Source organism: Neophocaena asiaeorientalis, unplaced genomic scaffold (genome assembly GCF_003031525.2).
Source record: "Neophocaena asiaeorientalis asiaeorientalis breed wild unplaced genomic scaffold, Neophocaena_asiaeorientalis_V1.1 scaffold114, whole genome shotgun sequence".
NCBI lineage: Eukaryota > Metazoa > Chordata > Mammalia > Artiodactyla > Phocoenidae > Neophocaena > Neophocaena asiaeorientalis.
The window spans coordinates 10,950,963-10,974,197 of NW_020173116.1; the positions used below are offsets into that span (position 1 = coordinate 10,950,963).

The following is a 23,235-nucleotide window of genomic DNA, read 5'->3' on the forward strand; positions in this document are numbered from 1 at the left end:
CCTTGTAGAATTCACCTGTTTCTGGAAGAGTCCCAACACCGCTGAGTTTTCTTCCAAAATGGATGATTTTTCCCAAAGGGTCTTAAGTGCTACAGACCTTCCACTTTCCTCTCCTTTCCTCATTTCTATCCCAAATTAAAAATGCCACATCTGGAAGTACAGCCGTGCTAGAACATCAGGAAATTTGTGAAGAATCACCTGAGATCCCAAAGCCCAGGGGACTGACCAGAACACAACAGCTACGAGCTGGCCTCCCCTTCCAAAAACCACCTGGTTACAATTCCCTCACCTGCACATCTACGTGCAAACATGGTGAAAGAAGTCAAAGCTCTAACTGGTAGTTTCCATGAGCCCTTTTAACAGCCTATACAATGGAGATGGGTTTCTTCATCTTTAACAGGTCTTTGTAAGCTGGACTAAAAGCACTGAGGTACCAAACTATATAGAGGTAGTTGAAGAAATATGGGCACGAGTGGCTCCCTTGTACTGGGTTGTCTTCTTGAGGCAGGAAATAGCTGGGCCCCAGGCTGAGCAGCTGGAGTTGCCCCCTGTGGACAGATACTCCAAACTAGCAGGATCAAGAGAAGAGCTGAGCCCTGCCCAGATAAGAGTTCAAGAGACCACACATTCCTCGTTCTCACAGTCAAGGAGACCTTCCCGACTACACATGTGCAGAAAGGCTCTTTGGAAGTCAAAAAGGGAGTGATGTCAACCCACCCAGAGGCCTCTTTGCTAGAATCCACTCTTGGCTCCCACACAGATGGGAGGACCCTGAGATAAACAAAATATGGACTCAGAATCAAGCAAAGCAAGATGATTGGCCAAAGGAAACCTGGAAGAAACGCCCTATAAAAGCGATTCAAACTACCACGGGGGCAAGACTCTCTCTCTGGGCCCACCCGTGTGTCGAGCCACATGTACCCTTTTTCCTCCTAATAAACACTTCACTTGTTTCACTACTTTCCGTCTCTTTGTGGGAATTCATTTCTGCAAAGCTGAAGGACCAGGGCCTTGCCACTGGCCACTGGTCTAGTGGCTAGGATTCAGCGCTGTCACTGCCGTGGCCTGACTTCAATCTCTGGCTGGGAACCGAAAGCCTGCTTCAAGCTACTGCAGGCCAAGGGCACCCGAGATCATTCCCGGCCCTGAGAAGCCAGAGACAGTGATGGGAAGCCTGGGGCCAGAGGTACAGGGAGGAGCTGGGCACTGGGAGTCGTAAGGCCAAAGGCGGCGCTGGCCCCAGGGCCCCCGCTCACAGGAGTGCTGGGCAGCAGCCCCACCCTACAAAGGAACTCTCAGATTACAGAGATGACGCAAAACCAAGTGAAATTCAGTGGAGTTTTACCCCAAACTCCACTTGTATACATGATCGATTTAAAATATGCACACACAGCAGGAAGGGTCTTTGAATTCTTTCTGAACGCATGAAAACTCCTAGACACTGCCATTCAGAGACCACTAATTAGAAAGACACACATTCCCCTAAACGTTCAGAGAAGGCAGTAGACATGTTTAAGGAATAATAGGAATGGTAAAATAGATGAATGATTAAAAAAAAAAAAGTTTTAATGACTAGTGGTTCCTAAAACCTTAAACTAGAAATACCATATGATCCAGCAATTCTACTTCTGGGCATGTGACCAAAAGAACTGAAAGCAGAGTCTCAAAGAGATATTTGCACATCCATGTTCACAGCACCATTATTCACAACAGCCAAAGGCAGAAGGAACACAGTGTCCACTGATGGATACACAGGTAAGCAAAATGCAGTATAAACATACATTGGAGTATTATTCAGTCTTAAAAAGGAGGGAGATTCTGACAATCTACAGCATGGGAGAACCTTGAGGACATCAGGTTAAGCAAAGTAAGGCAGTCACAAAAAAGACAAATACTGTAGGATTTCACTAGAGGAGGCAGATTCAAAGAGACAGAAAGGAGCAGGGTGGGTGCCGGAGGCTGGGGAAGCAGTGGGGAGTTAGTGTTAATGCAGACAGAGTTTCAGTTTTGAAACATAAGAGCTCTAAAGATGGATGGTGTTGATGGTTACACAACAACATGAATGTATGTACTTAATACCACCAAACCGTAGGCTTAAAAATGATTGCTAATCATTGGGAAAATGCAAATCAAAACCACAAGGAGATATCACCTCACACCAGTCAGAATGGCCATCATCAAAAAGTCTACAAACGATAAATGCTGAAGAGGGTGTGGAGGAAAGGGAACCCTCACACCTACCCTCCTACGCTGTTAGTGGGAATGTAAATCAGTGCAGCCAATATGGAAAACAGTATGGAGATTCCTCAAAAAACTAAAAACAGAAGGACCATATGACCTAGCAATTCCACTCCTGGGTATATATCTGAAAAAAAAAAACAAAAACAGAAACACTAATTCGAAAAGATACGGGCACCCCAATGTTCATAGCAGTGTTATTTACAATTTCCAAGATACGGAAACAACCTGAGTGTCCATCAACAGGTGAGTGGCTAAAGATGTGGTGTATGTATACAAGGGAATACTGCTCAGCCATTTAAAAGAGTGAAATTTCAGCTCGCCCTCCACACGGCACAGGCCACGTGCCAGGGGCGCGTGTGTCACAACAGGGGAACCTGCAGCACCATCCTCCTCCTGGGGGGTGCCTTCTCCTTCCACTGTGACTGTCCACTCCATTCCACCACCCGGTTTTGTGAACTAGCCGTGTGGCTGACACGGTCTTTGTGCTCCAGCCAGGTGTCAGGCCTGAGCTCCTGAGGTGGGAGAGCCAAGTTCAGGACACTGGACCACCAGAGACCTCCCAGCCCCACATAATATCAAACGAAAAATCTTCCAACAAACAAATGCCCAGGACCAGATGGCTTCACAGGCAAATTCTATCAAATATTTAAAGAGCTAACATCCATCCTTCTCAAACTCCTCCAAAATACAGCAGACGAAGGAACCCTCCCAAACTCATTCTACGAGGCCACCATCACCCTGAACAAAAATTCAACACACATTTATGATAAAGACTCTCCAGAAAGTAGGCATAGAGGGAACCTACCTGTTGGCTGTGACAAACCCACAGCCAACATCGTTCTCAGTGGTGAAAAACTGAAACCATTTCCTCTAATATCAAGAACAACACAAGGTTGCCCAGTCTCACCACTCTTATTCAACATAGTTTTGGAAGTTTTAGCCACAGAAAGAAAAGAAAAAGGTACTGAAGAACCTAGGGGCAGAACAGGAATAAAGACGCAGACGTAGAGAAGGGGACTGAGGACACACGGAGTGGGAAGGGTAAGCTGGGATGAAGTGAGACAGTGGCATGGACATATAAACACTACCAAATGTAAAACAGATAGTGGGAAGCAGCTGCATAGCACAGGGAGATCAGCTCAGTGCTTTGTGACCACCTAGAGGTGTGGGATAGGGAGGGTGGGAGGGAGACGCAGAGGGAGGGGATATGAAAAAAAAAACACTACCAAATGTAAAACAGATAGCTAGGGGCTTCCCTGGTGACGCAGTGGTTGAGAGTCCGCCTGCCGATGCAGGGAACACGGGTTCGTGCCCCGGTCTGGGAAGATCCCACATGCCGCCGAGCGGCTGGGCCTGGGAGCCATGGCCGCTGAGCCTGCGCATCCGGAGCCTGTGCTCCGCAACGGGAGAGGCCACAGCAGTGAGAGGCCCCCTTACCACAAAAAAAAGAAAAAAAAAAAACAGATAGCTAGTAGGACGCAGCCTCAAAGCACAGGGATATCAGCTCGGTGCTTTGTGACCACCTAGAAGGGTGGCATGGGGAGGGGGGGAGGGAGAGGCAAGAGGGAGGGGATATATGTACATGTATTGCTGATTCACTTTGTTATAAAGCAGAAACTAACACACCATTGTAAAGCAATTATACTCCAATAAAGATGTAAAAACTAAATAAATAGAAAATAAAAGAGTGAAATTTTGCCATTTGCAGCAAGAAGGATGCTTGGAGGGCATTATGCTAAGTCAGACAGAGAAAGACAAATACCATATGATATCACTTATATGTGGAATCTAAAACATACAAGAAACTAGTGAATAAAACAAAAAAGAAGCAGACTCAGAGAACAAACTACTGGTTACCAGTGGGGAGAGGGATAGGGAGAGGGGCAATATAGAAGTAAGGGATTTTAAAAAAGGGTTATTGTGGGATTATATGAAATCATGTGTGTGAAGCTTTTGAAAACTGTAAAGCACTATAGAATTTAAAGAATCTTTCATTCAATTAAAAAAGTTTTTAAAAAATAAAAATGGTTAAGATGGCAAATTTTACGTTATGTGTACTTTACCACCAAAAAAAAGTTTTTTAATGACAAGCAGTGTGCAGACAGCAGTGGTGACTCCGTAACTACATCAAAAACATCCAGCCAGGGCAGCACTTCAGGGATAAAGTGTTTTTCAAAGGATGCAAAGGTGAACTTTTACAAAGGCGAACTTTTACAAAGGCATCAGCTCCGCAGTCACCCAGTGTGAACCACGAAGCCAGAAATCACAGTCAAGCTCAAACACCACAGTTTGAATTTTAGGTAATAAAATCGAACTGCTTTAAATTGGCAAATAATTCAAACAACGACCTCATAAGTCCCCATGACCAGTATCAACTGGGGGCAAATAACAAAGAATGCTGGCTTACTATCAGTAAGGCACATTTCTTGTGACAAATTGGTACCAAAAATATATCCAGTGCTCCTGAAAACGTCTTCTACAACGTAATGTGATATGAAAAAACAACATTTCTTAATGTGCACTAATAAAGCCCCATGCTGAATAGAATGCTATCATGAGGCTACCTGTATTGTATTTTCTGAAAGTTTGGGTTTGCTTGGCCACACTGCGCGGCTTGTGGGACCTTCGTTCCCCGACTAGGGATCAAACCCAGGGCCATGGCAGTGAAAGTGTGGAGTCCTAACCACTGGACCCCCAGGGAATTTCCTGGAAGGTTTTTTTTTTTTTTAAATGAAAATCAATTTTGAAATACTTTCTGGAAAAAAAAGGGGAAATTGGATCCAGGAATCAAAGCCTACTGCATAAAGGAAATGAATAACCATCATTGCCAATTATTATCTCTCTGCCATGATTAACGACATAGGAAAATCTGGATGACGCCACGAGGGAAATTTCAAACTAATACAATGAGGTTAACAAAGCACATGTCCGGAACTTCCCTGGTGGTCCAGTGGGTAAGACTCCACGCTCCCAATGCAGGGGGCCTGGGTTCGATCCCTGGTTGGGGAACTAGATCCCACATGCATGCCACAACTAAGAGTTTGCACGCCTTAACTTAAAAGTCCGTATGCCTCAACTAAAGATCCCACATGCCACAGCTAAGACCAGCGCAGCCAAAATAAATAAATATGTTTTAAAAATATACTTATAGGGCTTCCCTGGTGGCGCAGTGGTTGAGAGTCCGCCTGCCGATGCAGGGGACACGGATTCGTGCCCCGGTCCGAGAAGATCCCACATGCCGCGGAGCGGCTGGGCCCATGAGCCATGGCCGCTGAGCCTGCGCGTCCGGAGCCTGTGCTCCGCAACGGGAGAGGCCACAACAGTGAGAGGCCCGCGTACCGCAAAAACAAAACAAAACAAAAATATACTTATAAAAACAAAAAAAAAAACAAAACACATGTCCATGAAGGTGGCACATGGGCTGTGGTCCCCTGTGAGGTTAGGAACACCTGTGTATGGAGGTTCCTACCTCTTGGTGATCTGGCTGGGCTCCTGCAGACCTGGGTCCAGGTCAAAGCCCTCATTATCCAGCAGCCTTCGGAGTGTCACGTCAGCCAGCTGCTCCATGATCTTGAACACCTCATCTAGGTTCAGAAACATGGAGAAGTCCCGCTCCTTATTCTGTGTGGTGATGCGGATGGTATCTGTCAGAAAGACGTTGGATGTCCTCTCCAACTTCTGGATGTCAACCCAAGGGACTACAAGTTTAACTAGAAAAGAAAAACGGGCAAATACAGATTTTACCCTCAAATGTAACCCAAACTTGAATGCACCAGCAACAGTGCAAAGCTTTTCCTGCAGCTGAAATGCAAATAGCTTTCAAACCAGAGCAGGAAAGAGGAAACACAGGAACTGCTTCACAGCTGTTCGTTAGAACCCAACCCATGTTCTAACAATTATCTTAAAGATTTAAGTAAAACTTCCCAAGTTGCTGGCTACCGCACACATACAAGGGACATCATTCTGCCATACCAAGTTAACAATGTGAAAACTTTCCCCCAAATAGTTAAACTTCAGTATTTGCAAACTACACAGATGTTTCTTGATCCACATAAATTCTGGTTTCAGTAGCAGCATTCATGGCATAAGCTATGAAAAACAGAGGTCAAAAGAGGGTTCGTGATCTGGTTTAGAGGCACAGGCCTAACATTTAGATTATCTCAAGTGACAGCTGCTCAAATCTTCGAAAACAGAGCACAAGTAGTTTTTACTGAAGTACTATGGTACTAACTGCACAGTTTATAAACGAGCATTCTGTTCTCGGAAGTGTTTCCAGTGCACTGGTAATTAGGCTAGCGGGCTGATGCAGAGCAGATGGGGAGGGACATACGTAACAAGTCAAAATGATAAATGTTATCAAATGTTAGGAATCATTTCTTTTTTCCAAGTTTTATCAACTTAACAAAATCAGGTTTAGTGACAGTGACTGATAAATATCAGAAAATAACTCATTTTCCTTTTCAAGTGAAAATGGGAACGATGAACTGTTTTTATTTCTATCATGTCTCTCCATTTATTTTGCAATAATGGTTTCAGTGCTTTAATCATTTAAAAGTCCACTTTTCTACATTAGGCATGAGAATAAGCTTCTTCAGCTACTCTAGTTGCTTTTATATAGTTCTTTTCACAGGCACTGACACACTCCATCTAAGCTATCAGCTTTCTCTCTTAAGCATCTACTTTGTGAAGAGCCCTGCACTTAAGAAGCGCGTTCAAATAGGAATAACAGACATGTAAACAAAGAAGCAACCAGGGACCTGACAGGACCCAAAACAGATTCAAATAGAGGACAAATTACAAGGGGACCAGGGAAGGCTCCCTGGAGGTGAAAAAATGTGAACTGAATTTTAAAGGATGAACGAGAGTTCCCAAATGGGCCTAAGAATGGGGAAGGCCGGGAGAGACAAGGTGTTCATTTTGAGAAGCATTTCAGAAAGCAGAAGAGCAAGGATGGCAAGAGTTAGGTAAGAGCACATCCCAAGGGTGAGGAAGGCTGTGCACACAGGGGGCATGTACTGGGGTGTCTGAGCCCAGGCTGGTGGCATAGGGAAAGACAAGGCGTGACCATGTGCAGGACGCTGGCCATAGCAGAGTGCAAGAGGAGCCCTGCACACTGGTTCCACGTGAAATATAAACAAACGCAGGCAGAAAAAAATATATACTTAAATATATAAATATAGATACAGCACATATACCACCCTGCGTGGGCCCTTGAAACGAAATTTGTTACGGGAACAAGTTTCAATGGTAATGACTTTGAATGTTTCAATATACAATTGACCCTGTGGCTTCCCTTTTTCAGCCTGGAATCCCATTGCCCAGAACGATGACAGTGGGTGGAAAAATGATTGAGAAGTGAATCCCTGCCTGGATCTCAGGGGGTCCCACGTGAGGAACCCCCTTCTAGGAACAACTGCTAGTCTCCCAGGAGCAGTCATAACCTTCAGGCCTAGCAATTCTCTAAATGGCCCCCCTGGATTCAGAAGCACAACCTGTCCCATTCCTTTAGAACTCCTGGGCCATCAGTTACAACACTGTTTTCAAAGTAATAGATAATACAGTAGCAAAAACCCTTCCATACGGTTTTTGCATGAAGGGAGCTACACAGAAAGGATCCTTAAGGCAGGACAAGAAATGAACTCCCGCAAAACCAAACCTCCTTAGATTGGGACTGACATGTACACACTCCAATATATAAAATGGATAACTAATAAGGACCTACTGTATAGCACAGGGAACTCTACTCAATGCTCTGCAATGACCTCTATGGGAAAAGAATCTAAAAAGGAGGGTATATGTGTATATGTAGAACTGATTCACTTTGCTGTAGAGCAGAAACTAGCACAACATTGTAAATCAACTAGACTCCAATAAAAATTTTAAAAAGAAAATCAAACCTGCTTCGTGGTCGTCGTGTATGTAATACAATATGATTGACTGCAGAGGGCATTTGGAAATTAATCGTGTGTGACCTGTTATGTCTCAACCACTTATTTAAATCTTTTGTCGTCTAACTAGTCACGTAACGAGTGGTCTCGGGACCAGCGCTAAGCATCCCAGGGGCCAGGTCCACCGGGGAGGGACCCAATCGCCCCTCACTTACGCTCCTTGCCCAGGAAGAAGGAATAGAAGCAGAGGTGGTTGATGCTGAGATAGAGCCAGCCTTGACGGGGCACCCTGCCCTTCCAGCAGCAGCACGAGTAATAGGTGACCAGCTTCTCGGCCTCCGGGAAGTTGAACCTGGCCTCGAACTTCACCAGGGCCTCTCGGAACTTCTCAGGCTCCTCCTCCTGTTCGGCCAGCCTGCTGCTTGCCTCCTCGGCGATCAGAGCCTGACGCACAGAGAGAAGGGTCCCTGGGTCAGGAGAAGGGCAAGGACAACCGCGCATGCGCAGCCAGGGAGCCGGCCCCGCTCAGACAGACCCACAGGGTGGATGAGGACCCCGTGCACCCCCCAGAAACACGTCCCCGTGGGGAGAAAGCAAGTTGGGGGGGGAACCTCAGCACCAGTCTCTCTCTTGGCCGCTCTCCAGCCATCAGGCTTTGGAAATCTCTGACTCCCAAGCTCCAGTTCTCAAACGTGTTACTATTTTATAATCTCTCCCTGCTCCTGCCTCCAGAGACACGAGTCAGAGAGAGTCAAGTGACTGTCCCGGGTGTGTGAACTCAATGCATCAACCCTGAAGAACCACCCAAGCTGGAGTTTAAAAGTTGGTCTTTTTACAGAAATGAACCCATCTACGAAACAGAAACAGAATCATGGACGTAGAGAACAGACTGGGGGATGGCAAGGGGGAGGAGGGTGGGAGAGGGATGGAGTGGGAGTTTGGGGTTAGCAGATGCAAACCATTACATATAGGATGGATAAACAACAAGGTCCTACTGTAGAGCACAGGGACCTATATGTTCAATAGCCGTGATACACCATAATGGAAAAGAATATTTTTAAAAAATGTATATATAACTGAATCATTTTGCCGTACAGCAGAAATTAACACAACGTTCTAAATCAACTATACTTCAATAAAAATAAGTATATAAATAAATAAGTATTGGTCTTTAAAAAAAAACAACTCACGAATGTCTTCCTCATTGGGTTCAAAAATTGGGTGTAAAGCCAATTATGCTTGCTTGTGTGACACCTGATACATTCCACCACCACTATATCACCTCTAGTCTTCTAAGGTAGAAAAGGGGCAGGGTGGCTGAGGTTCCTGAGGTTGTCAATATCTCCAAAGCACCTCGGTATACGGGGAGGCAAGATGGGAAAGAAGAATCTGAATCTACAATTGTTTTGTTGATGACAAACAATAGTGAGGATCCTCTCTAAATCTGGGGCGAGGGGGTAGACGTGCCTAGAATGTAAGCTGTGGCCTGATCCTAAGGGTGACAGCACACTGACAGTATCAGAATTCTGATTCCCATTCCTGAGAGCTCACTGTACATTTCTTCTGTTCAAGAACTCCCCGACCTCAGGCCTTACATATGCTACTCGACTTTTAAAACACACTGTAATTCTATCTTTTTATTTATTTTTATTAGCACCTTCCTTCCTTTCTATTCTTGTATGGGTGGTTTCACAAAAGGCTAATAAGATAAGGCCACTTTTGGGGGAACTGCTACCCAATCTGCATTGCACAAGCAGTTTTAGAAAATATCCTGGGCATTACCATTAAAATAAAAATGTAATTTAAAATTACTTTAAAAGTCAATCTGAAATTTCAAGTGATTTGCATTTCCCTCATTATGCTTTTCTTTCTTTTCCAAATTTTATTTAACATTATAAAATATAAATGTTTTTTAAGAGAGGTATTTTTTTTAAAGTGTGTCTAACATATAATAAATGCTCTGCACCTTGAAACGTGAAGGGGATTTTTTCTTTTTAATTTTTATCTCATTTTTTCACTGCACCACACAGCATGTGGGATCTGAGTTCCCCAATCATGGATCTAACTCGCACCCCCTGCATTGGAAGCACGCAGTCTTAACCACTGGACCGCCAGGGAAGTCCCTGAAGGGCATTTTTTAAGAAGCCTCTACAGCAAACAGTCACGGCTCCAGACAAGGGCGGCCACACAGACTGCTGGCTTCCTTGTCTGCTGGGTCTGGTTACAGCACAGCTCAAAGCAGAGGGATTCCTTTCCTGCTGGCGCAGTGGTTGAGAGTCCACCTGCCGATGCAGGGGACGCGGTTTCGTGCCCCGGTCTGGGAAGATCCCACATGCCGCGGAGCGGCTGGGCTCGTGAGCCATGGCCGCTGAGCCTGCGTGTCCGGAGCCTGTGCTCCGCAACGGGAGAGGCCACAACAGTGAGAGGCCCGCGTACCACAAAACAAAAACCCTCCATAGAGCAGTCGATGGTCAGGTTTTGAGCAGGAAAGCCCCAATTCCCAGATCCTTCAAATCTGCCCAGGGCAAAGGGAGAACCAACACCACATGGTGGCCCCAAAGGCTCGACCAGCCTCCGACCAGCCAGACCCCTCAATCCCCAGCCCCTGCTCCAGGCCAGCAGCCTCCCTGGGAAATAAAAGGCATGTTCACTATGAAGTGTTAAGGGATCAGAATATGCCACCCCATAATATGCCACTCTGGCATAAGAATTATTTTGAGCTAAAGACACTTGACAAACAGCAGATGCCAAAAAAGCTCTCTGCCCTCCCCCACTATTTACCTAAAAACAGGACACAAATCCCCACTTCTAAAGGTGTCTCCCCATCCTGTGCCAGAAAGAAGAAAGCAGCTCTCAGACTCTGAATCACCAGAGACAACTCTGGACTCTGACCAACTCCAGAGGCACCAGCAGGAGCCTACAGGATGAACCTGACTGGAGCAGTCAGTCTCACTCCAGTATCCAGTGTCCGGCAGTTTGCTGCCCTAAAAGGCCGCACTCCCGTTCCTTTGACTCCTCACTTCTCTACAAATGCACTGCTCTTCGTTACGATGCTGCCCAAGCCCCAAGTCCTAAGCACCCCTTTGAGTTACTCATCACAGAGTTTCTCCTACCTGTCTGTGGGCCGCAGAGGCTGATAAACTCTGTTTTTCTCATTAATCTGTCTTCTGTCAGTTTAATTTCCAGGCCCCTGGCACAGAACCTAAGAGGGTAAAGGAAAAGTTTTTCCCTCCCCTACAGAAGCTTTCTAAAAGCCACTGCGGCAGAAATGCATTTCCTCGCTCCCAACTAAGAGGAGAAACACCTAAATCAAAGAACCGCCACAACCCATGCGAGACCAAGAAAAGGGGGTCAATGTGAAAAATAACTGTGAACTGGGTATTTCTGTTGCTAAGCCCCAGTGCAGCCTGACCCAAGGAACCAAGTTGGACCGGGCTGTGGTGGTAACACACGAGACGGACAAGACCCGCCAGGGCTTACGCCCACCTGCTAATCCCCACCAGACAACACTGTCATTCCACCTGGCCTCAGAAGACTGGTCTTCTACCTGATCCCAATCCCCAAATGAAAAAGGTGCTCTTGTTTTGTCCTTTCAAATTCGAGAATTCACTCTAAGACCCTTTACTAAAAGCCAAAGCACATGGGGTGCTGGAAAGGCACACTTTTGGGAAGAAAAAACAACACTCTAGGATGTTTTACCCTAAGGGATGAAAACTGTATTACAGGCTCATGTGTCAAAGTGTTTAGTAAGACAGTTAAATTTAAAATGAGAAACCGTCTCTCCCTGCCTGAGAGGGGTTTTGTTTTTTTTTGATAAAACATGACATTTCATTTTATTTTATTATTTTTTTTAACATCTTTATTGGGGTATAATTGCTTTACAATGGTGTGTTAGTTTCTGGGCAGTCTACCTGAAAAAGAATTCAGAATAATGATAGTAAGGATGATCCAAAATCTTGGAAATAGAATGGACAAAATGCAAGAAACATTTAACAAGGACCTAGAAGAAATAAAGAAGAAACAAGCAACGATGAACAACACGGAGAGGGTTTTTAAAGCACCGGTTACCAATCATGCTTTTGCAGTGAGACCTGTTAACATAAGACATAGCTCACAGCAGGTATGTAGAGACCTCCCCAAATAGTCCTCTCTTTTCTCAAAACGTATTTGGTTTTAATTCTTCACTTAACATATTTTAAGAAAAAATATCCACTTTCAGAAGGAGGCAAGTGCTAGGTCCAACAAAATAAAAGACAGACAAGGTGTCACAGCTGCAAAAAAAGTTGGGAGTAACTAGCTTCGGGGGTCAAATAACATGGTTGCTGTGCAAAAACACGAACCTTAGCATTTTTTTTTTTCCCTGAGATAAAAAAGGACCTTCACTTCTATAAAGGGTAACGAAACCTCAGGCCTGAGAATGAGGCTTTTGTTGGGTTTTTTTTTTTTTTTTTCGGGTGAATTTTGTCAGACTGACTCTGCAAAATTTGACTGACGGCAAGTCAAACTCATTTTGCTTTACGTATTAAGCCAAGAAGTTCAATTATCATGGAGAACACTGTTAAGGGAAAAGAATATGATTAAAAATGCTGTAGTGTCTAGAAGGTTGTAAGGACGTGATAAGAAAGATGGGGAAACGGGGAGAAACATCACAGTCCAGGGACCTACCTTCACCTTCCCTTTGACAAAACTGGCAATGTCATCTTTATTATCAAAGACGGACAAGGTGTGGAGGAGATTTTGCTCCAGCCAGTCCCAGTGCTGGTTTATTTCCTCTAACGTGGCACCTGGGTTAGAACAGAAAAAGACACAGAGATTAAGAGACAAAAGCAATTCTTAGAATATGAACTCACTTTCCAAATACGAGTCCTGCATTTATGTTATTAAAACATTCCGGCTTCTCACATCCCAACTTGCTGGCTGACAAGGCAGGCACCCTCCACCGGGACCCTGGTCCCAGTCACCGCAGCATTGGGGTTTGGGAACACCCATCCCTCTGCCACACGGATGGGCCAGCCAACCAGACGAGTCATCCCCGGGACCTCTCTGTGGGCGTCCTGCCAGTCTCACTAACGCGTGGAATTCTGACCACCTCCACTCAAGTGACAAACATCTATAATCATACAGCCATTCCAGGGGAAACAAGCCCCAGGGTGACCAATTCTGAACATTCTCACAGAATTTACCCCGTAAGAATGAGGGTCCCTCAAAAGGGACCTCAGCCCAAGTTCACAGAGAGAAGACCTCTTGAGATGGCTCTGCCAGTGGCCCAAGGGCATTGCCACTAGGACATTTCCAGGTTTATCAATCTGTACTTCATATCTTTTATTTAAAAATCCCTTAAAACAGATATAAAAAGAGGTTTTATTGTACACGTTAAAACAAAACCACAGAAACATTAAATAGTACCTAGTAAGTTAATTTCTTTCAAAGGCAACTAAAAACACAACCAACCTATTAGTGAAGCATTAAGCAACATTGTTACCAAAAAGCTTAGACATCTTAGTTGTCATTATTTCCTCCTAGACCTCCCCACTGGACGTGGGCACCTTGGCACGGGGACTGTGCCAGCTCCAAGTGGTGTGACAGAGGTTTGATCAAGTCCATGACTTGAAGCAAGCACGGTCCTGCACAAGAAGAAGCATGTGTACATCAGGTATGTCTAGTGTGGAAATAGGTGAATGCCCGGCTAGGAGGGCCGGGTTTCCCAAGTGGGAAGCCGAAGATACTCTAACCTCAAAGGGCTGGCAGACAAGCAACAGTGCAGAATAATCTAGCCAACATGAGAGGCATAACGACCAACAGAGTCATGTACCACTTACAGAGAAGCCAGACATGCATTATGCTACCTCTGAGCTTTCTCTCTCTCTCTGTTACCTGCAGCATTGCTCTCCCCAGAGTGTGAATGTATGTGAGGACCTTATAAATACCCCCCACATAGAAATGCCAGAGAACTCACCTTGGACCTGTGGATTTGGGGTGAGTATGGAGAACATCCGTACTGGACTATTGTTCTGATGGGCACTTTGGGAAGGAGTAAAAAGAAGTATCTAAGAGAACTCTCATTTTTCCTCATAAGGAAAAATGAGAGTTTAAACCAATGGTATTTATTTCCCTGTATTCTCCCATTTTTAGGCATGGCATTGCCAAAGCAATGTCCTTTGGTCATCACTAGAGCAGACTTCTCGTCCTTCTGATAAGGGCACTAATCCCATCAGGGTGGCCCCACCCTCATTATCTCATCTGAACCTAATCACCTCCCAAAGGTCCCACCTCCAAATACCACCACATTGGGGGTGAGGGCTTCAACATTTGAATTTGGGGAGTTGAGGGGGACACCATTCAGTCCATAACAACCAGTGACCCTACCCAGCTCTCCAAGAGTCCTACCTCCCGTCTTGCTCTTTTGGGATCATAAACCCAAGAGGCAACCCACTTGGGGTAAGTGGCCACGAACTCTATCTACTTCCCATCCACCTAGGAGGCCCCTGCAGTCTCAGGAAGCCCCTGGCCCTTCAGGCTCCCTACCCCTCTTATGGGAGGGAGAGATCATTTTGAAACAACAGCCTCACACCACAAGTTTCCAGGCTCCACAGCAGGGCTCTCTTGAAGTTTCCAAACAATGTCCCCCTGAACTGAGGACCCACACTGTCTGCTCCTCACATTCAGCACTGATGTGGCTGAGGTGGGCATCTAATTTACCTGCCTCTGGCTTAGTTCTCCTTGCACGTTCAGTGTCCTCGGGTGGCAGCTATATAAGTGTCAGTCACCAGGACACTCCCTAAATCTCGTTGGTCAGCAATGGTTTCTTTGCAGGGTGGGTGGAGGGACAGCACATCACACAATTCATCTCAGGAGAGAGTCTCTGGGCCACTGAAGCCAATAAATTTGCACAGGCTCCTTGGGGTGGGCAGCTCTCTGCTCTTCTCTGGCACTTTAAGGTTTCCTCTCTCTAGATCTTTTTTTTTTTAATTTAACTTTTATTTTATATTGGAGTATAGTTGATTTACAATGTTGTGTTAGTTTCAGGTATACAGCAAAGGGATTCAGTTATACATATACATATATCCATTCTTTTTCAGATTCTTTTCTCATATAGGTTATGCAGAGTATTTAGTAGAGTTCCCTGTGCTGTACAGTAGGTCCTTGTTGATTATCTATTTTATATATAGTAGTGTGTATATGTTAATCCCAAACTCCTAATTTATCCTCCCCCATCCATAGATCGTTATCCTTTATTATGCATCATAATAAAACCAACTGGTCAGAATTTTTTTTTTAAAAAAAGGGCAAGGAATACGTGGAAAAAAGAATATCCGTACTGGCCTTCAATCTTTTGCTATATGTTTTCATATACTTCCTAATTTACCCAAAAAAAAAAGACCTGGAGGACTGAGGAGGAACAGAGAGGGGACAGGACTCACTCTGTGACCTTTCTGTCCCAGGCGTGGTCTCACTGATGTGAAATGAAGGCTGAGTGAGGAAGGGGGCCTCAGATACATCTCCAAGGTCACTTGTAACGAGTAAAAGGCAAACCAGGGTGTGAGCTCATTCTCTATGACCTTGAAGTGCCCTGGGGTCCTCCCATAGAAGCTGCATTTTAATTTTCAAGTAACACTTACATAATCCAGTCCAGTAGTTCAGTCCAGTAGTTCCTAGGGCTTGACACTAAAAAAGCTACTTTGTGCTTGCACGTAGAGCACGCACTCTCCCCGCCATCACATTTTCCTGAGGGCGTCTTCCTGGATGACATGAGACAGCTTTTCATTGATCCTGTTCCTAAGCTCATAGGGCCAACAGGTAGCTGTGAAACCACGTGTGTCTTCTCCACCTGCTAACTACAGACGCTGTGAATAAAATTCCAACCAAGCCCCACCACAGTATATCATGTGGAATTAAGACCTGAGGTCACATCATCCAAAAACTTGACTTTTATCCTTTAAGAAATTCTTCTACCTCCTGGGGAGAAGCCTTAAAATAGGGGAAAACCATTCTAGAACAAAAGCTCACACCTTGAGAGAGAAAATCAACACACGAGTAAAATCGATCACTGAGCCGCAGTTACGGGAGGTTGTAATGAAACCCGTCGCCCTGTCCTGAATCTGACACGGCTGTGTGCCTCTCCCAGCAAAGACAATCACCGTGATGGAACTTTCCCACTCGCCTGTCTTCTACTTCCTACGAAAGTTGCCAAATGGCAGGGAAATTTTCCGAACTATAATTTCCTCTGCAGGGAAGTCTTATGATGGGCTTCAAAAATACCGTAAATCAGTGCAAGCCGACTGCACACCAATGACTCAAAGGACTAGAAAGGAAAGTCACGTAACATATATGACACACTGAAGCTCTGAACCCACATGGCAGCCATGTTTCTCAGCTACATGAAGCAGCCCACCAGAAAACAGCTGTTTTTTAAAAAATGAAATATTTAGAAAATACATGCCACTTTGTAAGGGCAATGACTGACTCATGAAATATTCGTTAGTTATGCACACACTCGTAAATACATTTCTGTCTGTGGGTCACGGTCAAAATGTTTGAAAGCCACATTACAGACATATAAGTGGTGAAAAATGTAAAGAGGAGAGAATAAGAAAGTGAGAATTTGTCATCCATTGAAGGGACAGAATGATAAAAAGGCTACACATCGACTCAACACTACAGCAATATTCCCACTGCTTCTGCTGTGGGTGTTCCAAAGCCAAGATGGAGGAGAACTGTTATGGCCTGAGTTGGGTCCCCCCAAACTCATATGATGAAGCCCTAACCCCCAATGTGACCATATTTGAAGGTTAGGGCCTCTAAGGAAGTAACTAAGGTTAAATTAGGTCATGGGGCAGGGATCGTTATAGGACTGGTGTCCCTGTAAGAAGAGGAAGAAACACCAGGGATGCATCATGTGAGGACCCAGCAAGAGGGCAGCCGTCTGCACACCAAGGAGAGAGGCCTCAGGAGAAACCAACCCTGCTGGCACCTTGACCTTAGACTTCCAGACTCCAGAACTGTGAGAAAATAAATTTCTGTTCTTTAAGCCATCTAGTCTGCTGTATTTTGTTAAGGCAGCCCTAGCAGGTTAATACAGCTTTCTAAAACCAAAATGTATAGGCTTACTGTGGATTGTAACAGAAGTCCAATTAGCAAAATTACATCGGTACTTTGTTTCATTAAGGCCCCTAATTTTTGCTGAAAAAGACTTCTCTCTTTTCTAAGAAAATTCAAGTTCAGTGGATCTTACACATTACCCACACAAGAAGTCAACAATCAAATTTGTAAATGGCAATGCAAGACTAAAATACAGTATTAGAAACATCAGTTATGACCACAAGACAAACCACACTGCTGGATTTATAAATAACCAACTTGATGGTCTAAGAAAGGACTGCCAGAGGTGCAGGCACAGGACATTTTCTGAAGCCAGGCATCTTGTTAGGTATGTTGTACACTTAACCTTGTTCATCTTCATGAAACGTGTCACAAGATAGGTATTGTTATTTCCACCTCCTAGGTGAGAAATCTGAAGCGCAGACAAGAGCCTACCTTGAGGCCTGTTCTTCTGGCTCTTTCTGTAACTCACGGTGGAGACTGGAGCCTGGGGAGTAGGGTGGGGCGGGGGGCAGCTCCCAACAGCTGAGTCACTTTGAAACTCACACACAGTATTTATTATCTTAGGTTTGCCCCAGAGGTATTTTCAGGAAATAAAACAAGCATCTCATTGTCTATACTTACAGCTTCTGCACGGAAAACAGTCATACATAACTTGATCCCAGCTTCAGTTTTAAAAAGCAACTGTTTCTTTCTGCATAGTAAATATCCAATTGAATTAAGTATCTTCTCCAGATACCTAGATCCTACTTTACAATGACATGGGCATTGCGTGTGCATCCTTCAGATCTGTTCCTTTGCAATAGTCAACGTTTCTCTACTGTCCAAACACTAAAAGGCTTCTGTCTAAATGCCTGGACTAAAAGCCACACAGACCACAAAAGGACTAATTAAAAGTTTAACAGTCAAGGCAGTGTCATTCCTAAATTCCACTCAATACTCATCCTACACAGAGAAACACTGAGGCAAAGAATCTAGTAAAAATTACAAATGACAGGGGAAAGGGTTGGACCAAAGCTTTAATTTTCCGAAATCTCGCATTCTTCAAGTGGATACTCTAACATCTAATCTATATTGTCTGAAGCAGTATCTTTACAGGAACATGTAAAAGTTGAATATCAACATCACATCATCATGCTTTTTTTTTAAACCTGTGTATACTTCTCACTATATAGCTTAAGAAAATAAATTCTAAACCTTTCTTTTTACATAATTTATCCTTTTTTGCCTTCAAATTAGAATGAGTCCCTAAAATTATTTGCGATAAGTGAAAAACAAACTCAACTTCCTTGACACTGAAAGTAAAATAGATTTTTAATTTATAATTGAAATAGTCATTAAAATGTCCTTGTTCTAGTGCCATTAGAAACACTTCTCAGAAATAGAAGCAGGGATGGTAGCAGAGATGTAGGAAAGTTTGACCTACGTAAACAAAACAAAAATCAATCAATAGAAACAGAATCAGATATGAAGCAGATTAAAAGACAAAGACATACAACAGCTGTTATAAATACACTCCATGTGTTCAAAAAGTGGAGGAAAGCAAGAGGATGGTGAGGAGCTAAATGGAAGACATTAAAAAAATTCCAAATCAAACTTTTAGGGATGAAAAACAGTGTCTGAAATCAAAAATATACTGATACGATTAAAAGGAAATTGGACATTGCAGAGAAAAGGGCACTTGATAGCGAGAAAAACTCTAAAATGAAAAACAGAAGAAACAGGATGAACAAAACAGAAAGGACAGAGCATCAGTGAACTGCGGGACAATAACAAGCAGCTTGAAATCTGTGTAACTGAGGTCCCAGGAAAAGCGGGGTAGGGGAACCAGAGAGCAGGAAAAAAATGTTGTTTAAGTATATGTGCTACCAAAGCGAGAACAGAAAAACTTTTTTGAAGAAATAATGGTTGAAATTGTTTTCAAGTCTGATGAACACTATAAACCCACAGATTCAAGATTCTCAACGAACACCAAGTGGAAAAACCTTTAAAGAAAATGACAGGAAATCACACCATAAGCAAACTAGTGAAAACCAGTGATAAAGAAGGAAAAAAACACAATATTTACAGTGGAACAAAGATAAGAATGATAGTAGACTTCCTATCAGAAACGATGCAAGCCAGAAGACATGGAACAACAGTTTTAAAGTACTGAAAGAAAATTAATTTACAAGTAATTGAAGAAAACATGAGTGGATTCCTGAGTAACTCAGGAATGAGAAAACCTTCCAACCATAACTCAAAATCACAAAGTATAAAAGAAAGGCATGCTAAATCCCACTACATGACAAACCGGGGAAAGATTTTGTAATTTCACACCTCAAATAAAGGGCTAAAATTCCTAATATACAGACAGCACCTAAAAGTTGAGGAGAAAAAAGAAGCACCCAATAAAAAACTAGGCAAATGATAGGAATAAAGAGTTTCTGAAGATGGTCCTTAAACATGAAAGATGTTCAACTTCCTCAAAACAAATGGAATGCAAATTAAAACTATGGAAATACACCATGTCTCACCTATCAGGTTGGCAAAATTCCAAAAATTTGACAATAGATCTGATGACAAGTCTGAGAAAACAGGCATTTTCATCCATTGCTGATTGGAATTTAAAAAAATAATACCATGCCAATGGAGAGAAGGGAATTTAATAATATCTAATTAACACTTTGATGCAACAATCCCACTTCTAGGAATCTACCAGGTTATTCATTGGGGCATTTTTGTCATGGTAAAGTCTGAAAACAACAGAAATACCCATCAGTAGAGAATAGGTTAAATAAACTATGGTACTTCTAGGCAATCAAAGAAAGAAAACGAAAGAGCGGGAGAAAGAAAAAAAGGAGGAGGATGAATATCTCTCCTCTCTGATGTGGAATGATTTCCAGGATATGCTGATACATAAAAAAGGCAAGGCATAGAGCAGAATATATGTGACCTTTGTGAAAAAGAAAGTGGGCGTGGGGGGGAAGGATGGCTTCTCTACAAATATTTTGTTTTTATAGATTTTATAAATTTGATTAATCATGAAAGTGTTTTGTATTTTTTGAGTCAAATCAATAAGGGAAAAAATATCCCTAACAATTAAAAATTAACTTTATTAGGTTATTAAAATAATTACCAAGAGAAAATAACTGTTTTAAACAGTGTTTTGACTATACCTCCGTAGTTAAATATATTCTAAGGCCAAATAGAGCTGCAAAAACTTTACTCTCTTTCACTACTCATTCTTTTTTTATATCATGTTTTTCTTTAATCTTTTGGCTGCACCACACATCATGGGGGACCTTAGTTCCCCAACCAGGGATCAAACCCAAGCCCCCCCTGCATTGGAAGCACAGAGTGTTAACCACTGGACCACCAGGGAAGTCCACTACTCTTACTCTTAATAGCAGTATTGATATTATTTAGAGACAATATGTTTGCATGCATGTACAATAGAGAACAATTACGTGAATATTGTTAGAAACCAAGATTGTCAGTGAATAAGAGGAGATAAACATATATAATATCAAAGTTAAATTATAACTACGTAGTTTTACAGCCGAATTAGAAAGCTAAGTATGAACTCATGATTTATTTTTCTTTTTCATACCTCTTTTTTCTTTTCTTTCACACACTTCTTAGCTCATACCTATTGGAAGAGCCTTAGAGGCAATGACAGCCCAGTAACAATGAGCAACCCCACACCCCAGACTGTGGTCCCTAAATACCATGACCCACACAAAGGAACCAGGGCTACTTGGAGGAATGGCTGATTCCAGATAGGAGGCAGGAAGTGTACAAGATAAACACTTAACATCTTATTGGCCGAGAGCAAGGAATCACTCAAAGATGAATGAGAGTGAGACGAAAGTCACAGAAGGCAGAGGAAGGGGTTCTTGTAGGCAGAAGGTGGCATGATCTGAGTATCGAAAAGGACAGCAATTAACTGAAACACAGTGAACGTATAAACACCCCGGGCTTAGAGTGTTCACTGTACAATCCTTTCAACTTCTCTGCATGTTTGGAAATTTTCATAATAAAGTGTTGGGAGTGGGGAACAGGGACTTTGAAATGATACTCAAAAGGGAGGGAGGAAGGAAAAGAGAAAAGAAAACTGAAACAGGACCAAAAATAACTCACTTGTCACCACTGCAGACAACCAGGGCACCAACTACTTACACAAACCACAGGCAACTAAAAGGCAAAAGCGAGCATTCTCTCCCTCCCTTTCCTAAATGTTCTCAGGGTGAGCAGACAGCCCTAGGTGATAAGGTAAAGTTCTTTACAGACAAGCTCAAGGTGACAGCTGTGAAAGTACTTATCAAATTAGAAAATCACCACTTTGCAGTATGTAGAGAAAAATTATTCAGGCAATATCGAAATGGGTAAAACCATTAGATGAAAGGTTGACAGGGGGAGAATGCAATGGAAGCTGTCACTTGAGCTTATCAACTAATATAAGCATCACTAAGAGTCAGACACCAGAGGATACATGACCCCCAGGCAGGATATAGGCCAACCACCTGTTCAGTATTCTTCTTTACACACCTGGATTCAACTGAACCTTTGTCATTACTGTCCAGTTTTCAGGAAATATGAGGAACCAAGTAATGGGTGTGATGGTACCTTGAGGAAGGAAACAGACAAGTGTACCAGCGGGACATTCTGCATAAAAACTGACCCGGTTTCTTCACCAAGTCAATGACTTGGGGGAAAACAGTAGGGTGGGAGTGGAAGGATGGAGACTTTCTTGACTAAAAAAGACATAAGCCACACACAATCAAATGAGTGGTGTGTTTCTGGTTGAACATGGATGAAAACAACCGGATCCATGAAGGATCTTGAAGCAGCCAGAAGCCCACGTCTGTACCAAGTGCAAGTGACAGCAAGGAGTCCGGTTACCTCTAGCAGCTTAATGATGCTACTGCAGTGACAAAGAATGGCCCTGGATTCAGAGATGTTCACTAAAATATGTAGGGGCGAAATAGCACAACTTCTAGGATTTGCTTTAAAATACATTAGTGGCGGAAAAAAGACTCAGAGAGTAAGAGATAAAGCAAGGTGGGCAAAACCTTGATCCTAACGTACCTGCGTAAGGACCCAGGAGGATTTCATTACACCGTCCTCACTACTTTGAGGTACGTTTGAAAATCTTCATAGTGAAAAAAATTTTCTAATGTTCTTAACGGAAAAGGCATGGCAGAATACTTAAATAGACATTTCTCCAAAGAAGACATACAGAAGGCCAACAGGCACGTGAAAAGATGCTCACCATTGCTAACTATTAGAGAAATGCAAATGAAAACTACAACGAGGTACCACCTCACACTGGTCAGAATGGACATCATCAAAAAGTCTACAAATAATAATGCTGGAGAGAGTGTGGAAAAAAGGGAACCGTCCTACATTGTTGGTGGAAATGTAAATTGGTGCAGCCACTATGGAAAACAGTATGGAGGTTCCTTAAAAAACTAAAAGAACTACCATACAACCCAGCAATCCCACTCCTGGGCATATATCCAGAGAAAACCATAATCCAAAAAGATACATGCACCCCTATGTTCATAGCAGCACTACTTACGATAGCCAAGACATGGAAACAATCTAAGCATCCATCAACAGATGAATGGATAAAGAAGATGCGGTGTATATACATAATGGAATACTACTCAGCCATAAAAAAGAATGAAATGATGCCATTTGCATCAACATGGGTGGATCTAGAGATTATCATTCTAAGTGAAGTAAGTCAGAGAAAGACAAATACCATATGTTAACACTTATATGTGGAATCTAAAAAACTGATACAAATGAACTTATTTACAAAACAGAAACAGACTCACAGACATAGAAAACAAACTTACAGTTACCAGAAGGGGAAGCGGGGGGAGGTAAATTAGGAATTTGGGATTAGTAGATACACACTACTATGTATAAAACAGATAAGCAACAAGGACCTACTGTACAGCACAGGGAACTATATTCAATATCTTGTAATAACCTATAATGGAAAGGAATCTGAAAA

The 23,235-nt window shown here is 43.1% G+C and overlaps 1 protein-coding gene across 7 annotated transcripts in view; it reads right to left on the bottom strand.

The window, feature by feature from the left end:
- The window catches only part of TBC1D8 (TBC1 domain family member 8), a 77,413-nt gene that overhangs the window by 39,552 nt on the left and 14,626 nt on the right, over positions 1 to 23,235 (bottom strand). For 4 of the 7 annotated variants that reach the window (XR_003003132.1, XM_024743907.1, XM_024743910.1 and 1 more), the window contains exons 2-6: positions 15,749 to 15,868; positions 14,086 to 14,150; positions 12,795 to 12,913; positions 8,345 to 8,573; positions 5,711 to 5,951 (exon numbers count right to left, since the gene is read on the bottom strand). Coding sequence is in view for 6 of the 7 variants with exons in the window: in XM_024743907.1 (XP_024599675.1) it covers positions 5,711 to 5,951; positions 8,345 to 8,573; positions 12,795 to 12,913; positions 14,086 to 14,150; positions 15,749 to 15,868 (774 nt within the window). In the remaining variant the exon portion in view is untranslated. Of the gene's footprint in view, positions 1 to 5,710; positions 5,952 to 8,344; positions 8,574 to 12,794; positions 12,917 to 14,085; positions 14,151 to 15,748; positions 15,869 to 23,235 lie in introns of those variants that run through there. The other 3 variants (XM_024743908.1, XM_024743911.1, XM_024743909.1) reach the window with 2 other exon arrangements.